The sequence below is a fragment of the Carya illinoinensis genome, chromosome 12, assembly GCF_018687715.1.
Source record: "Carya illinoinensis cultivar Pawnee chromosome 12, C.illinoinensisPawnee_v1, whole genome shotgun sequence".
In the NCBI taxonomy this organism is placed as follows: Eukaryota; Viridiplantae; Streptophyta; class Magnoliopsida; order Fagales; family Juglandaceae; genus Carya; species Carya illinoinensis.
The window spans coordinates 4,789,289-4,807,096 of record NC_056763.1 but is presented as its reverse complement, the minus strand read 5'-3'; the positions used below and the strand labels follow the sequence as shown (position 1 = coordinate 4,807,096).

Here is a 17,808-nt window from a genome sequence, read left to right as displayed (position 1 = left end):
CAAAAGACAATTAATCGATTAAACACTAAACTTCATAAGATATAAACCTCAATGGACATCCAAACCAGTAGACATGACTAGAAATTGATTTAGAGAGGCACAAGCGAAAATTGGAGAAAAACACTTTCATTATTTTGATTTCAATGCCTTGGTTATTGTTTTGGCGATTTATTTTGAAAAATTCTGATTATGGCTACATGTACTAAACTTTTGGGCTCAGTATATGGGCATTTCAGCAATTATAATTATAACTCGCTTATATTGTTCACACATGACATTTACATTTTGGATTTAATTTGAATGGATAATACTACTAGTACTTGCACATAGAATTGATAAAAAATATGGATGTATTTTTCAGTTTTTAATTTTGTATTTCTTTATTACAAATAAACAAATCGTTAGAAAAGATGAATATTTATTATTTATATTAATTTCAAAACTATTTGCGTATCAGGATAAAAAATCAGCTTCTTATTTAAGATTTATATAGAAGTTAGAAATGTTGTAAAGAAAGAAGACAAAAAAGTGAGTAGTTAATATTATAAATGGAAGTGAGTAAAAAATAATAATAAAAAAGAATAAAAAAATATTATTTTAATAGAATTAAGAAATATTTAAAAATGAGATATAAAAGGTTTTTAAAAATCAATAAAATTTATGAAAAAATATAGAAAGTGTATTTTTAGTTAAAATATAAAAGAAATTATAAAAAATGGAATCAGGATGCTCTAATGTAAAAATAAAAAATAAAATATAAGAAAATTAAAAATAAATTGAAAAAAAAAAAAAAGGTTCCGTACGCTCCCCTGAAAAGCACATACCAATTCGCGGCAGCTTGCCAGCTTGGAGGCCCAGACAGACCGAGGATAAAGAGTGATTGTAAATGAGTGACGAATCTAGTAAACAACTGTCGAACAGTACCTTGACCCAATCAAAACTCGACAACGTTTTCGATGAAACCAGTCTGGTTTTGGGATCCTGCCTATCCTTCACATCAAAACCAGCTTTTTTGGTCCTAGTGGTTTTCTACTTTTCTATAAATACACACGCAGCCACGCAACTATTTTCTTCCATACTTGCACTGTACAAACCAGACAGGTTTCAGGCCAGGAGGTTTAGCAACATTAGTTACCCAGAGAAACAGGGAGAGAGGGAGAGTGAAACAAAAACCTATCTATCAGCCTTTATTATTGGGTTGAATTGTGAAGAAAGATCGTGAATTATGGGGAGGGGAAGGGTTCAGTTGAAGAGGATCGAGAACAAGATCAACAGGCAGGTCACTTTCTCAAAGAGAAGGTCTGGTTTGCTGAAGAAAGCGCATGAGATCTCTGTGCTTTGTGATGCTGAGGTGGCTCTGATTGTTTTCTCTACCAAAGGGAAGGTCTTTGAGTATTCTACTGATTCTTGGTAAGAGATATTTCTTTAGTTGCGGTTTTTCTTTTTGGTTTGATGTTGCTATCTCTTCTGTCATCTTCGAGGCCTCATTACCCAGTGGAATTTCTCTTTTTGTTGCTTCAGAAATATTGTTCTAGATTGGGTAAGCTGGTCCATGTTTTTTTGTATTTTCTGTGCTCTCTTTCTGTTTTGGTGTGGGTACAAGCTCTGAGAGTTTTAGTGTCTTGTGTTAAATTGTTTCGTCGTTATTGGTGAATATACTTTTGGTGATTCAACAAATATTGTTCGCCATAGTGTTCTTCCAGGCCACAGACACAGATTAAGAGAGAGCAAAGAGGTGCTTCTTACCTGTAATATGGAAAAGGCCTGTTATCATCGTTCAAAATCATAAACGAATGATGCTAGGTATTACCTTGAAGTAACAGAAAGAACCTTATGGTAGAACTAGTAAATAAAGGTATCGAGTCTGTAGAGAGAAAAAAACAATTTAGCAGCAGAATTGAAGACGAAGAATATATGTTAAGTTTGTCGAGTTTTCATGCTTTTCTTCTCTCCTCAAAATTTAACTGATGAAAAGGTCTTGTCCCAAAGCTTTCATTTTAGGTTTTATGTTTTCATTACAGTGGTCCAGCTTGCTTGAGGAGAGTATTGAAATAAATTCATTTGTTATTATCTTCTTATATGTCGATCCACTCTTATTGTTTGGGGTTTTAAAGGTCGACCCGACACTTTATATTTTATGGTGATAAGTGGAATTAATTCTCACAATGCTTTTATTTATGTATTATTATTTTTTCTTTAAGAGATCCCTTCAACCGAGTCCTCCACAAAACATGATATGCCGCGAATCTCAATGCTTGATTTATAAGTACTATTCAATTTTAAGCTGATTCTATCAAAATTTATAACTGTTGCATGTTCTATTATATATATATATACATTTAATTCTAATTACTATCTGGATTGTCTTTTCCGAAGGAATCTCTATCCGAGAGAAGGACGGTTCTGAGGGATAAGCTGAATTTACATGTCCTTCTGTACGTGTTTCAGTGTTTGCTATGCTTTAGAAACCACAAAAGTGACACTATCCAATGCAATTGCGTTTGATAGTTAGTAAGGGGTTGGTACACACAGTACTGTGTGATAGCGTGGCAATAGATTATGAGTCATGAACACGAATTCGAGGAGATATTTTTAATTTAGCACAAAGTGTACCTCCTGAGGATAACATTCACGTCAAAACTTATTTACAGACTAAAAAATTAGTAGTTCAGGCAATTGTATTTGATCTTTGATGGTGTTTGTCCCATCTCTTGGAAGGACGTGATTGAGTCTCGATATTCCCGATCTTCCTTTACAAAAAGTAAACATAATCCGAAGACAAAATAGGATATCCACATTCAATTACTGAGTACAGTTTTCTGACATTTACGTGCCCAAGGTAGTACTTGAACAAGTCCTAGTTTAACCTAGAAGCCTCTTCTGCTCTAGGTGTTTTGTGTGGTTTGTTTCGTCTGTCCTTTGAACGGCAGCATCTTAAACAAGGAAAACGGGCCGTTAATAATTAAGGATTTTTAAAAAATATTTAAAAAATACAAAGGCCCTTTTTTGGACCTCCATATATATTATATAATATGTGTGTGATATCAACTTTCAAATAAGCATAAAACTGAACTGCATTTAGTTTGCTGAAGATTTTGTTGAGCTCTCTCATTGATCAATCTGTGGGATCTAAATCCTTGGTAAGGCGCGTTCGAGTGAATTCATTGCTGTTCAAGTCGTCATGGTAATCTTCTTCTTAATCTCATTAAGGCATATATTTTCCATTATTTTGATGGGAAATATACTCGCAATTGTAGAGTTTAAAGTTCAAGTTAATTCTCTATGCGAGCTCAAAGGTTTGATTCAGATTCAGTGTACGTACGTAGCTAGTAGTAATTTATTTTTATGTTTTCTTTGTAAGCAGTATGGAAAGGATTCTTGAAAGGTATGAGAGATATTCATATGCAGAGAGGCAACTTATTGCACATGATCTCGAACAAAATGTATGCCTCCATTAGTCCATTAATTAATATATATAAGATATACTTACCATTTGATCTTATTAATAGAAGTTACTCTTTTATAGGGAAGCTGGACTCTGGAGCATGCGAAGCTGAAGGCTAGGATGGAGATTTTACAAAGAAATCAAAAGTACAAGCTGCAGCATATGCTTATTACAATAATGCAAGAAACAATGATTAATTTCTTCTTCTTGATATTTACAGGAATTTCATGGGAGAAGATCTCGACTCCTTGAGTCTTAAAGAGCTTCAAAATTTGGAGCAGCAGCTTGATTCTGCTCTCAAACACATCAGGTCGAGAAAGGTAAAATCATGATAGCATTAGTATAAATACAGACTGGTACAGGATGCAGTTTGATCCATTAATTATTTGGTAATTCACTTGCAGAACCAAGTTATGCACGAATCTATTTCGGATCTTCAGAAAAAGGTAAGCCTCTACTTCTCCCATATATATATATGAAGTGCAGAATCCATCTATGGAAAATGGTAATTTTAGATTCTATTCTAACCAGCATAAACATGGATGGCTTATCCAAAGTCCTAATGGTTTTTAAGTGATGCCTTGCTGATGTTGTTTAATAAAGAATGGAATTTCTCATATAAAAATTACGCTAAAGAGCAACAATGACATTTTATGTTGCTTAATGGATGGGTCCTCTAACAGCTTTTCATGACAGGATAAAGCATTGCAGGAGCAAAACAACGTGCTTGCCAAGCAGGTAGTTTTTTGCATTTAACAATTACGGAACTCGTTCTATTTCAAGAAATTAGCTCCATTACCTTCAATTTATATGTAAGGAAATGTGAAAATTGACATGATGCGTTTTGGGCCAACTTCAGGTGAAGGAGAAAGAAAAGGAATTACTTGCGGAACAGGCACAATGGGATATTCAGCAGAATCAAACACTTGGCACATCCTCTATCCTTCCACAAACGTTGCTGCCCTTGGACACTATTGGGACGTTAGTCTCCCTCTCTCTCTCTCTCTCTCTCTCTCTCGTAAAGAAGAAACAATTATAGTACGTACATTGACAATATTTGTAGACCTACTTTGGATGCTACTAGCTATATATACCCATTATCCTGAGTTATTTCTTTTTCCATGTCCTCTCTATTTTGAACTCTATCTTCTTTGCTGGAAAGATAGTGGCTCTCTTTTTCTCCAATGGCCAGACCTCAATATCCTCGGTGACAGAGTAGGTATCTTAAAGGAGAACTTTGTACCTATAATGATGGCCTCTTGATCCTTCTTTGTTATGTCTAGCAAAAGAGAGCTTTGTGGCGACCATGATGCCCAAAGTTTACATACCGACTCTTCAGCTAATTCACATATCCCAGAATTATTGAAATTAAAGGAAAAAAAAATAAAAAACTTGAATCGATTTTAACAACCAGCAGGTTCTTAATTTGTAAATGCTTGTCATATATTCAAGCAAGTAAAAGGTTTTTATGCGTTAGTAGATTACTAATTTATGTGGAAATATATTAAATGCAGTGGGTCCTACCAAGCAATTAGAAGCAGCGAAAGAGAAGATGAGGCAAGACCATCTCGACATCGAGCCAATGCAGTACTCCTGCCCCCTTGGATGCTTAGCCATCTTGATTAATAGCCTAACGCGTATACTTCCAGCTTATTGCTCTTATTAAACCTTTCATATTTATAAATGTATGGATCATGTGGATCGACCCCAATCTCCAACAATATAAAATTTGTCGTTCATTGACGATGGATAAAAATGTCCAAAAGTGTTGTATCTATATATATTGAATTTTAAGCAATCTATATAAGCTATTTACGTGGTAGTAGTTGATCGATCGAGCCTTTTTTTATGTGTTATTAAGGATGAAAATTATTTACAAATTTGTTTATAGTCATCCGTGGGGTTCAATGCTGCATCGTGGATTTGCGTTGAGAACCATGGCCGCATTGTGGCAAGTGGATTTAGGCAAATAATCCCGGTTGTGGCGTAGCCTATGGGTCTACATAAATGCCGACGGTTAGGACTAGCTGTTGGACCTGATGCAGTGACTACACGTGACCCACGACCACAGCTTGGGTGTGGGTGCGGAGATTCCGAAGAAGGAAAGGACTAAGATCGAAGAGAAAAAAAAAATGAAAAAGAAGAGAATAAGAGAAGATGGGATGGATGTTGGCGTTGGCATGAGAGGAAGGAGAGGTGCCGACATGGGAGAAAGGAGAGTAAGTGGAGATCAGAAGAGAGAAGGGCGGGAGAATAGAGGTGGGCGTTGAGCGTGCATGTGAGGGGGGAGAGACAGGAGAGAAATATTGGGATTTTTACTTTATATATATATTTTTTAAAACATAAATATATCAAACGAGCGAACAAATAAAAAGTCGGGTAAATTGACCCTTACCTACATGTTAATATATTGAAAAATGCTATGGACAACCAAGGCACGTACCCGCCGCAGCCTCGCCTCCGACGTGGTAAAAATTAAAAACGGCATCGTTTCTAACACTACATTTCTCTTTCAGGTTCTCTCGTCTCCCCATTTTGCCCCACATTTTCTTTCTTTCTTCCATCTTCTTCTTCTTCTCCCTTCTGTCATGAGAAAGCTGCAGATCCAACCCTAACCCAAAGCAATCCATCTTCAAGAAAGCCACAACAATTATGACACCTTCAAATTTTGTTTGAGATCAAACGGACATTTGAAATGTCGGGACATATAATATAAGGTTACTTACTCTTGTTCATGACATATAAGATGCAATGTTCTTAACATGCATCTAACATTATGCAATATTCGCAGTGAATAATTTTTTTTTTTAGCAATACAATGACCAAACTGAAAATATCCCAAATGCTTAAAACATATTTCATACATAAAGACCCATTGAACAACTAAAATTATAACATTAATCCAAAATGGTTATGATCCAAAAGAGTACTGGAGATGCAACTCCATAGTACAAGTAGTAATTTAAGTTAACTACTATATTAACATTGACGTTGTACTGTCGTTTAGTCGACTATGTCTAGTTGGTCAATTCCCGATTCTCTTTCAGGTCCTGTAACAAGATCTATCATTCGTGGTGAATGGTAGTTAGGACTACCACAGTGAGATTTGATTACAAATCTTAGCAACTTAACAAAAAACCTTCACACAGGCTAATGATGCATGTATGACAGTAAAAGTATGAATGCATAATCAAATTCATAAGCAATCATAGCATAACTTGACATACAACATAGCATAAATGACATAACTTAAATTAAAACTTGAACTGAACTTGACTTGACATGAACTTGATCTGAAACTTGACTTAACATGGGCTTGCTCTGAAAGTTGACTTAACATGAACTTGCTCTGAAACTTGACTTAACATGGACTTGCTCTGAAACTCGACTTAACTTGAACTTGAACTTGATCTAAAACGTATTCTTTAACTGCTTAAACTTAACTTCTTGGGTACTACATGGGTCCCCTAGAGCCATGTGTCCCTTCTAATTACCGTATCACAACACATGTATTTGGACTGGCTATGAGTGCATTAATACATACTCCACAATTGTGGCCCCATGTATTCTACGTGTCACAGTTACTGTGTCCCACGTAGTGTATGCGTCACAATTACTGTGACCCCATACTTCGTGTGTCACACTCATATGGACCCCACGAAACTAAATATATTCTAGGTGTTACAATTATGTATCTCATATCGTGTATGCGTCACAATTGTTGTGACCACATACTTCATGCTCCACATTTGTTGTGGCACCATAAATTATTGAAATGAAATGTGGCTCCATCGATGTTAGTGCTTGGTGCGCTCCAGTGACCAGCTAGTTAGACCCCTGCTCGCTACCTGTTGACAGTATTTCGTCAACTCAGGAAATTTCATACTTATTTAAACATTCTAACTATGAACAAAGGAGTTTCATTAGGATATTACCCCATCCTAACACTTAGGGCCATGATTGACATGAATAACTTGATTTGATTATTCTCGAAATACACACACTGTACTCAAGACGAAACGTGACTGGAATACGAAAAGATAGAAGTTCTAACGTAATTTGAACATAACTTGAAAGGCATGACTAACTTAAGATAGAAACATTTTGTAACATGACATAAATATGTAACAGATAATATTTTATAACATGGTATCACATGTAACGAACAACATACTTAACATGACATACTTGCAACAGTGAACATAACATGACATGTATGTAACACATGGAATACTTAACATGATGTACTTGCAATATATAGTAATACGTAACAGAATATCTTGTGTAACAGATGAACAACTCATGACAGAATATGTGATAACTTGGCATGGCATGACATATATGATAGTACTCATACATACACTGTATTTCCTTTTCTTAGCACACATACACAGTAAACTATTGGTAAGTTAAGAGCAAACTTACATCGATCTCTGCATTTTTTATGAAACCTCAAGTGCGATCATGAGGAATTGTAATTAGTGATTCTAAAAGTTAGAACTAAATTACTAATAATTTATAATATGAAAAAATACTAACTTAGAGTAAAATTTTCATTTTACTCTATACATGTGAAAAAATGACTATTTTACCTCTAACTTAAGGATTTTGCATGCTAACTCCAAAAGTCACCAAAATTTACATGCCTCATTCAAATTTTATCCTAAACTCAAATATCAATTTAGAAAAATTTAAAACTAATCACAACTATGAAAACTCTGTAGGGCCGAAATTCCCATATGTTATTTCCATTGATTTTGGTTTCTAACTTGTTTTGATCAACCTCTTGATCCATAATTTATAAATATAATCTTCAAACCAAAATATCACATGGTTTAAAAAGGTATCCTAAAACATATCTAAACTTAAAAATTCAAGATCACATGGTTAAAAATCAACCAAAACATAAATCTAGCTAAGAACATCAACACTTTGTCCTATCCGAATATCTATTTGCATAAAATTTCATATATTTGAAACTAACATAAAATATCTTCAAAATAACATTCTAAAATGTATATAAGAGGCTTAGGATCCTCCAATAAAATTATCAAAGCCATTAGAATATGTTTAAACTACCAAAGATTTAAACTTTCTCAAAATAGAAACTGTTTTTCCTCTTTCAGTTCTAAGTTTCTAGATCTAAGAAAAGCTTTCATCAAAATCTTTAATTATGCAACAAATCCTCCACCAATAATCATATACACGTGTTAAAAATACTCCATAAAAATTTTGGACTAAGATCTATCCATTAGCTTGGTCAAAAACTCCAAAATATAACGTACTCTCTAGTTTATCGCTCAGAATGATTGTTCTGGAGTTGAAACAATAGTTTACTGACCAAATAATCTTCAAATAAAAAAAATAAGATATCCACGTAAGCTAGACTACAAAAGGAACAATTTTTGTGAAGGGAACGTTGTGATAAAACACTTAAAAAAGCTTCAAAAGGGGCATGCAAAAGAACTCTTAAAAGCTGTCTGAGAGAGTGTTTGATGTTCTTTCAATGAAAAGTGTAAAGGAAGATGAATTTCATGGAAAGTGGGCGGGAGATATTTTTGCACAAGATATGGAAGAGGACGATTCTGAAGTGAGGCTTGAGTGTTGGCCTTTCTTACCCAATAAAATACACAAAAATCAGCTCAAGATATTTCCTAATGATGGAGTGTAGACTTGAAAGAGTGAGGTGGCTCTTTGACTTTTCCCTTCTAGAACCTTCTAGGCCCTCTTGAAGACATCTAATCAGCCATGTGGGGAATGAAATTATTTGACCAAAATGAATGCTAAGGTACCCAATTTCATGGGCCTTAATGGGCCTAAACCGAATGGGCCTCAATTTGGGGTTTTAAGAGGGTTTGGGTTGTTATCAAGTCCAAATCCAATTTCTTTTGGTCCAATTAAATATCAAAGGTTAAAAAGTTTGGATAATAATGTTCTGACATAAATTTGAATGAGTAATAACGTGTGAAAGTAATTTAATTAAGCAATTAAACACAACGATAGAAACCGAGTCAGTTAGGATTTTGAGGTCAAATTTAGGATTTGGATAAAACTGTCTAGGGTTTTAGTTTCAACCATGCTTTTGGGTTCTAAGTTGGATTCCAATCATATAGGGTTTTACTAGGGTATAAATCCCTTTTGGTTTGGCATAATATGATTGGTCGGATGGAATAGGATTTTTGCTTTAGGTGGCATGATCTCACACCTTGATTCATTCAAATCCATCAATATTCCTCATGGTACTAAAGTGTGTAATACTATTCATTATGTGTGGCTAAGATCTTGCCAAGTATCCAAATATAACTTCTCTAACTTAATTTGGATATTCTACACTGTGATTTTGAAAACATTGCACTTAGTGCGCTTATCGAGGTGACTATTCACTCCAAAAAAGTGCATGATAAACTTAGTACTGAAAAATCCTAAATATTCATATAAACCTACAGTGAAAAATTGTTTATCAAAATTCAGTCCCAAAGTGCTTCTAAAAATACATTCACAAACAAGCGATTCATCCGAAAATATAAAAATAGGTTATTGCGCCCTAAAATTCTAAATAATCAATTGAGTCCAATGGCGTAGACCATAATACATTCTGACACTTCTAACTACCTCAATTGATTAAAAATACACTTATGATATTATAGTGAGTGATAACACTACTTATGTGATTAAACTAAAACCTACACGATTGGTTGATTCATGAAAACTTATGAAATCTTCACAAGATTCCTAAAGCTATTAGAAATTCCACCATTCAATTTTTAGCGGGCCGTTACAGTGACACCCATGACAGCTTAGCATCTTGTTCTTCTCCCTTCATCTTCAAGAAAGCCGCCGATCTACCCATGAACACACGACACTTTCATCGCTCTGTCTTTGAGAAAGCGGTGGACCCAATGCTTTGAATGGAAGCGAATGTGTATTTGGTTTGGTTTCACAGGTATCAGAGGGTAAGTAGCCCAGATGGCATTGCTTTGAGCAATGGGAAGAAGCCTAACATCAATGGCAGAATTCTCAACCAAACACCCAATACCACCAGGACATCAATCTCAGCAAGTAACAATCAACTTAAGCTAATAGTTTATAGATGCATGCATAATAGTAAAAAGACATGAATGCTGACGTGATCATGAGTGAATGTGACATGACTTAGCAAATAACATGACATGTGCTGACATGACCTGAATTGAAACTGAACACAAATTGAACATGAATTTGGAATCTTGTTTCCATAAATAAACTAGTTAATTAAACATGACATGTAGATGCTACACAGGTTCCCTTGAGTTGTGTGTCCCAGTTGATACTGCATCACAACAAACATAAAGCGAAGAAGAAATAGTTTTCTATGAGAAGAAGCTGACGAGCATTGGTTTGATAGGTTTGATAAGTTTCAAGATGAAAGGAACTTAAGACTGTGGATGACGTGAGGAAACTTCTCCAAGATTGAGAGATCAGGAGGCTAGGAACCCTTCATTGGAAGGAGGATAAGCAAGGGCAGAATGTTAGGCAAAAACCACCTAGAGGAGAAAATCAAGGATGTTTGTTTGAGAGATTCTTGGTGTATAAATACCCAAAATTCAAGGGTACAGAAGTAGCCCTGAGAACCAACAAGTGGCTTATTGGCTTGGAAAGGACCTTCGATGTTCATGGATCTAGGGAAGAGCAAAAAGTTCAGTATACTAGACACTTACTTTAAGGAGAAGCTAGAATATGGTGGGATACAAAGCGACAACTGTTGGCACATGAATTATGGGACGTAGCTACTCTCACTTGGGAACAGTTTAAGAGGGAACTTGATAGTTGTTTCTTTCTAGAAATAACCAAACATCAAAAGGCATTGGAATTAACAAATTTGACGCAAGGCAATATGACAGTTTAATAGTATGCTGCCCAATTTATGGAACTGGGAAGATTTGCCCCTCATCTTATTGGTACAGAGAAGATGCTGGCTAGAAAGTTCCAAGACGAATTACAACCATGGGTTCAAAATCAAGTCGCACGCCTGCAGAATGAGAACTTCCAAGAGTTACTTAGTGTTGCTTCAATAACAAAGGTGGAGCAACAAAGTCTGATTTCTCAAGTCCACACGAACCAAAAAAGCAAAATTTCTTACTCTCCAAGCAGGACATGGGGAAGAAATAGGTACCCTACACCATGGATAAAATAAAAGGGAAAGTGGTTAGGAAAGCAATACCTATCACACCACCACCATGCCGATGATGCGGACAAAGGCATAGTGGTGAATGTCGACTAGCCACTGGAGAATGCTTTAGATGTGATCAGAGTGGCCACATGATTCAAGATCGTCCATGAAACATGCCTGGAGGAATAGCAATGCCAGGTGGCAGAGTAAAAATCCCTATAAAGGTTAAGATAGATTGGCTATCAAGGCACTACGTTAAGATAGATTGCCAAAGGAGGGAGGTAATTTTGATTGGCCATCAAGGAACAAAATTTGTTACATGGGACTAGTAATTAAGTTAATTCCGTCAGTGGTAACGGCAGGACGAGTTAAGAACGCAAGTTGGGGGTATAATTAAGCTGAATTATTACATATTTTATATATTTAGAATCAATATATTTTAATTACTACATGACATTATTGGTTTTAGATAGAAAAATGGTTAATAGGCATAAATCCGGGTTGTGATTTAAATTGGTTAATTGTATGATTCATGCTTAATTTTATAACTTGTGATTTAATTGGACAATATTTCTTCACATGCACAATACATTCTTGATATTCTATTCTTTCCTTTTATTTTATTTTATTTTTTCTTTGATTTCTATTTTTTTCAGGCCAAGAAATGCAAAGTATGAGAAAATAGAAAAGTAAAAAAGGTAGCAGGTTTTTGTTTGGTTTCTCTAAAACCAACATGCATGCAGGACCCAAAATTTCTCTTAGATTTTGGATGGAAGCAATGTAAAGCAGGGGCCCTTTTTGTTTTCTCTTAAGATGCATGCATGCAACATACTTTTGGTTTTTAGTGTTAAGGACATGTCCCACCACCACAAATGCAACCGTTCACCTTCAAATGTTAAAAAGACTCTGGTGTGTTACTCCTGTGAACACTCTCTTAAGTCAGTAAAGTGTATCACTCAAGTAATTCAAAATTCAAAGATGGATGGTCTTTGGAGTTACCTAGTATATATAGAAATTTTCTATTGAATTAGATCAACACTATATGAGATTACCTTCACGTGACATCTATCTCGTGTTGTGTTTATCAACTTAGATCATCTCTAAGTAACCGAAATAATCATGTACATGCATGAAATTCGCTCCTTCCCAAATTAGGTGAAGTGTAGCGTGTAGATCCTCGTTGAGTCTGGGCTCCTCAGCTTAGGTCAACTTACAAAGATTTTTTATATTGGGCTTAAATACAAAATGGGCCTTACAGTTATCCCGCTAATTCCCTTCACTCCATGGCATGGGAAATTTATGTTGACAAATTTTACAAACACATTTTTATCATTATTTTTTATATATGTTTTCCATGGTGTGAAACTTGTTATGTGCCCCCTTTCCATTTCAAGCTCCTTTTTAAGAAGCCCCTAGCCCATCTGAAAATCTCTAAGTACCACGTTGTCCCTTCACATTTCTCTTTTCATGCTATTTCACATTTTTAAAAAACGAAGAGCCCTCATGATTTACTATTGAAGTAGCAATGATAAGGGTTTCTTGTGACAGTTACTTTTTTGTTCCAGTGTCAGGTCATGATTTCCATGGATGGCATTTCGTATTCGCCCCTTTTAAATACCCGTCTGCCAATCTCCTTTATTCTTCCCCTCACTTACTTCCCTTCCTTGTGCCCTTCTTTCCCGTGCCTTCTCTCTATTCTTGTTTCTTTGCATTAGCCCATCCCATCTTCTTCGTTTTCCTGCCCCTCTTTACCTCAAGTTTCCATGGCCGAATACGGTTGCAACTCTGCACAACCCCCCCCAGCACCAAATGCCCCAATCTTTGATGGGTATGGGTGGCATTTAGCCCTCAGACAGAAAAATTTCCCAACGATTCAGGATGAATTTCGCATCCCTGAAGAAGCAGTGTTGGAGATTCCTCCATCTGGGTGCTGTAATGACGAAGGGTTCGTAGGCAAAGTCACTTTAATCACGTCCCTTCTATCTCATGGGCTAAGACTCCCCTTCTGTCACCCTCTTCGCGACATTTTGGATTTACTTGATTTGACGCTTGCTCAACTCCATCCCTTCACATTGAGGGCTTATCTTTATGGCTACGTAGTCTTTTGTATGGTCTTGGAGCCCCTCGAGGATATTTATCCCAACTTGACTACTCAGGAGTTCCTGTCCTTTTACAGTGAGCCTAGCTACCAAGGGCAACGTTGCTAGCTTCCGCAAGAAAGATAAAGGGCAGATGTTGACTCGATTTGAAACTAAGCACTCAAATGCCAAAAATTGGACACGCAAGTTTTTCTTCATCACCGGCCAGGGTTGGGAGTTTCCCACCCTTCAAGCCTCTTTAAGAGATTTTCCAATTAGGGCGATCTAGGGTGCCCTTCTTGATGAGAAAAGTTTGTGGGCGAACATGGAGCCTTTGTCAATTTTTGAGCTGACCCAAATTGAAACTGTCTGCTCCTGGGCTCATGCTCACCTCGACCTTCTTTAGACCGATTTCCTAATAATTCCCACCCACATCTAATGTCCCCCAATCGCTCCCATGTTCAGGGGTAATCGTTCTTGATTTTAGCCACAATTCCTCCTTATAAATTTGATAACCTCAGAGAAAGGTGAAAAGGATGGTCAAGCCACACAAGAAAAGAAGGAAAAGAAGAAGCAATCCAAAAAGGATGAAGAGGAAGAGAAAGAGGAGAAAAGGAGTAAGAAACAGAGGGAGGAGAAGAAATAAAAGAGAGAGAAGAAAGGGAGGAATGAAAAAAGAAAAAGAAGAGAAAAAACAGACGAAAAGGGCTCATTCTAAGGATGCCTCTCCCCTTGCGCCCAAGTAAAAGAAAACTCTGGCGCCCTCAAAGGGTGGCCATGCCCAGGCTCCTACCCTGCCAACCACTATTGTGGTCCCTATGCCTAGTAGGTCTCCCATACGGCTACATTCTCTTGGCTTAGGAGATCTTGAGGGCTTGGCTAGCTTGGCCCTCTCAGATCTGGCCGACACCTTCCCGCTTAAGCCCCGCAACAGGCGTGCACCCTAGAGTCTAACCCCATATTTGAATTCCCCACTTTTGAAGATTTGGTAGGGGAAGGTGAGCTGGATGTTGAAGTTATAGCTGTCCTCAACTTGGACCCTGTCGTAGGTGAAGAGGTTCGTCAACCTATGGCGGGGCATCTCATCTTTCCTCGACTGGGGATATTCGTGAAGGGACAACAATTGTCCTTCCTACTGATGGGGCAGACAGAGTTTCCACCCACACAGAAGACTTGGGAGATGCTGAAGACTTGGGTGTCATGGTTGGGGGTGCGTCCCTTCACCACTGGGAAGTCTGCAATGGGTGGGTGCCAACTCAGCCCTTCCTGAGACCCCACCGGTCACTGTCTTTGGGGGCAATTCCTTCATTGACCAGCAAAGGTGAGTGCCTCTCCCTTCCTCCTCTTTTCACTCAATCTTTTGGTGGAGATACTTAATCCCTCCTTCTCTATGGTTTGGGCTATTTGTTGGGAGAAGAAATTCATCTGCAAGGACCTCCCTTCCATCTGCAAGCTTTAGAGGTCCCCCAGAAGAAGTGGCGAATTCAACACTGAGGCTTGACAAGATTTCCTTGTCAGGAGGTGTTCCTAGCCCTAAGAAGATCTTTGGTGGAGAGGCTAGTGGTAGTGCCTCCTCTTCTTCCTACCAATGCCCAAGCTAAGGCCATCGCCTAGATGGCTAGTCGTCTAAAGGATTGGCTTTCTGAGGTATCATCAGCAAGCGACTTGCTTTCCTTCTTTATATGCGCTTATATAATTTCTTACTTTGAGTATGCATTTTTTTTTTTTTTGTAGGGAATTAATGATTTGGCAGCATGGATTATGGCAGATCGAGCTTGCTTGAGGAGGAGGTCTCGCCTTTGAGAAGTGGCGGGTGGACCGATCGGAGTTGGAAATTTTGGCAAAGAAGGAGGAGGAGGTGGAGATACTGCTAGAGCAGTCAAAGGGCTACTCCCACTCCTTGCACTGCAATATGGAGATTCTCGAAAGTGAAGTTCCTGAGGTCCATGATGCTGTACACCTTGCCCAAGAGGCAAAGATTAGGGATGTGATAAAGGGTTAGAATTGCATAATTAAGTTGTTTAAATGAGTGATTTGTTTTATCAAATAAGGATTGAACACTTAATTATGCATCAAATTCTAATATTGAATGTCAAATTAATTGATGCCAATATTTTTGCACATCAAAGTCTCATATTTGCCCCTGAAATACTTAAACTATAATATCATTTCATTTATATATTGTAGGGCATTTATGGAAGGAAAGAAAGAATGGGACCTATGAGAAAATAGAGAAATTGATTATGGTTTTATGGAATCTCATCTAATAGAGATCAAATGCAGCATCATTCGGACAGCAACCACTCACTCGGGCACCACATGGACAGCACACAGCTAGACTCACACATGCAACACACATGCAGAAAAGTGACACAGCCGGACTCACACATGCACACATGCAGACCAAACTCACATGGACAACACACAACCTGCACGTTACAAAACACACTTGGCATGCAGCAACAAGATCACTCGGATCTGCAGCAGCTGCTACAGCAGGAGAAGAGAACTTACACATGCAGAAAACGTGGGACCAGCTCACACATGTAGACCAGCATGCAATACACATGCAGACCCACAAACTCATTCGGATTCACACATGCAGGAGCACATCACACATGCAAAAAAAGACCAGCCTTCGGACAGCACTCATTCGAAAAGTAAACATGCAGACACTTGGACAGCAGCCACTCACACCAGCTCACACACGCTATACAGCAGCAGAAACCCACATGGACAGACACATGCAGCATCATTTGGACCACAACAACTCACACATGCTGGAGTGCTTTTTGGTTCTACACCTAGTCTAGCAACCTCCATGCCCCTTTTCATGGCACTGCATGTTGCTAAGGCTTGTCATAGGTGTTTAAGGCTGGAAAGGTCTAGTGACCTCCGTGCCCCTTTTCATGCCATGCTTGCCAGATTTTGCGTAAATGCCTACCTACTTGTATTTATTTCTACCAAGAAATGGTCAATGAAATAGAGCATGACTGGATTTAAGTTATGATAAGCAGATGCAAATGCTATCATAAACATGAATGTATAAATGTAATAGCATCATCACAAAAGAAATGAGATCAATGTAAATGGAACAACTATAAATGCTAATGATAAGATTTCCTTAAGTGCTCTGCATTCCATGAGTGTGGCAGGTCTTTCCCCTAGCTGTCTTTCAAACATACAACCAAGTAAGGCCTTTCCCACCAAGGCTCCATCTTCCCTTCATCTTGGGTAGTTACCTTCTCTTCAAGACTAGATCTCCTACCTTAAAAGTCTTGGGCTTTACCCTTTTGTTGAAGTATTGCATTGCTTTAGCTTTTCCTTGCAACACTCTGGCTTCGACTATTTCTCTTTCTTCCTCCACTAAATCAAGGTACTCCTCTATTTTCTTATCATTTTGGGCGGTTAGGAAGTGGCTCGTTTGATAACTTGGGAGCCCTACTTCAACTGGGGAACCGCCTTACATCCATACACTAACGTGAATGGGGATTCCCCTGTTTGAGTTTTTACTTATGTTCTATGCATCCAAAGTACCCCTGGCAACTCATCTGCCCACTCTCCCTTTTTCTCTCCAAGCCTATTCTTTAGAATTGAGAATAATGCCTTGTTTGTTGCTTCTACTTACCGTTCTCTTGTAGGTGGCCTGGTGAGGAGTATTTCAGCTTAATCTTCAACTCTGCACACCATTCTCTGTAATGGTCAGAGTCAAACTAGCACCCATTGTTTGACATTATGCTTTGCAGGATTCTGAATCTACAAACTACATTTTTCCATAAAAACCTTGTCACAATCTTGCTTGTCACACTTGCCAGTTGTTCTGCCTCCCCCTACTTCATGAAGTAATCTGCAGCAACAATCATGAACTTTACTCCGCCTCTTTCTATTGGGAAAGGTCCAACCAAATCTACGCCCCATTAGGCAAAAGGCCATGTTGTTGTCATAGATGTTAGCCCTACTGGAGGGGCATGCGGTACTAACACGTACGTTTGGCACTTGACACACCTCTTAGTGAATTCTCAAGCATTCCTTAATGCGTTGGGCCAGTAGTACCCTGCCCTTACCGCCTTCTTGGCTAAGGTCTTTCCACCATAATGGTTTCCTCATATTTCTTCATGTATCTCTGCTAAGACATA

General features: G+C 37.8%; 1 protein-coding gene across 2 annotated transcripts; it reads left to right on the top strand.

Annotated features, from left to right (window-relative positions):
* The first annotated feature begins 1,033 nt into the window (after positions 1-1,033).
* Positions 1,034-5,267, top strand: LOC122288833 (truncated transcription factor CAULIFLOWER A-like). Of its 2 annotated transcripts, none has more exons than XM_043095626.1 (8): positions 1,034-1,410; positions 3,365-3,443; positions 3,527-3,591; positions 3,666-3,765; positions 3,850-3,891; positions 4,142-4,183; positions 4,305-4,483; positions 4,960-5,267. In XM_043095626.1, the coding sequence occupies exons 1-8, from the start codon at positions 1,226-1,228 to the stop codon at positions 5,069-5,071; spliced, it is 804 nt and encodes a 267-aa protein (XP_042951560.1). In that variant the 5' UTR covers positions 1,034-1,225; the 3' UTR covers positions 5,072-5,267. The 2 variants fall into 2 exon arrangements, with proteins under 2 accessions (XP_042951560.1, XP_042951561.1); XM_043095627.1 differs by having other exon boundaries at positions 1,058-1,410; positions 4,305-4,426.
* Positions 5,268-17,808: the final 12,541 nt, after the last annotated feature.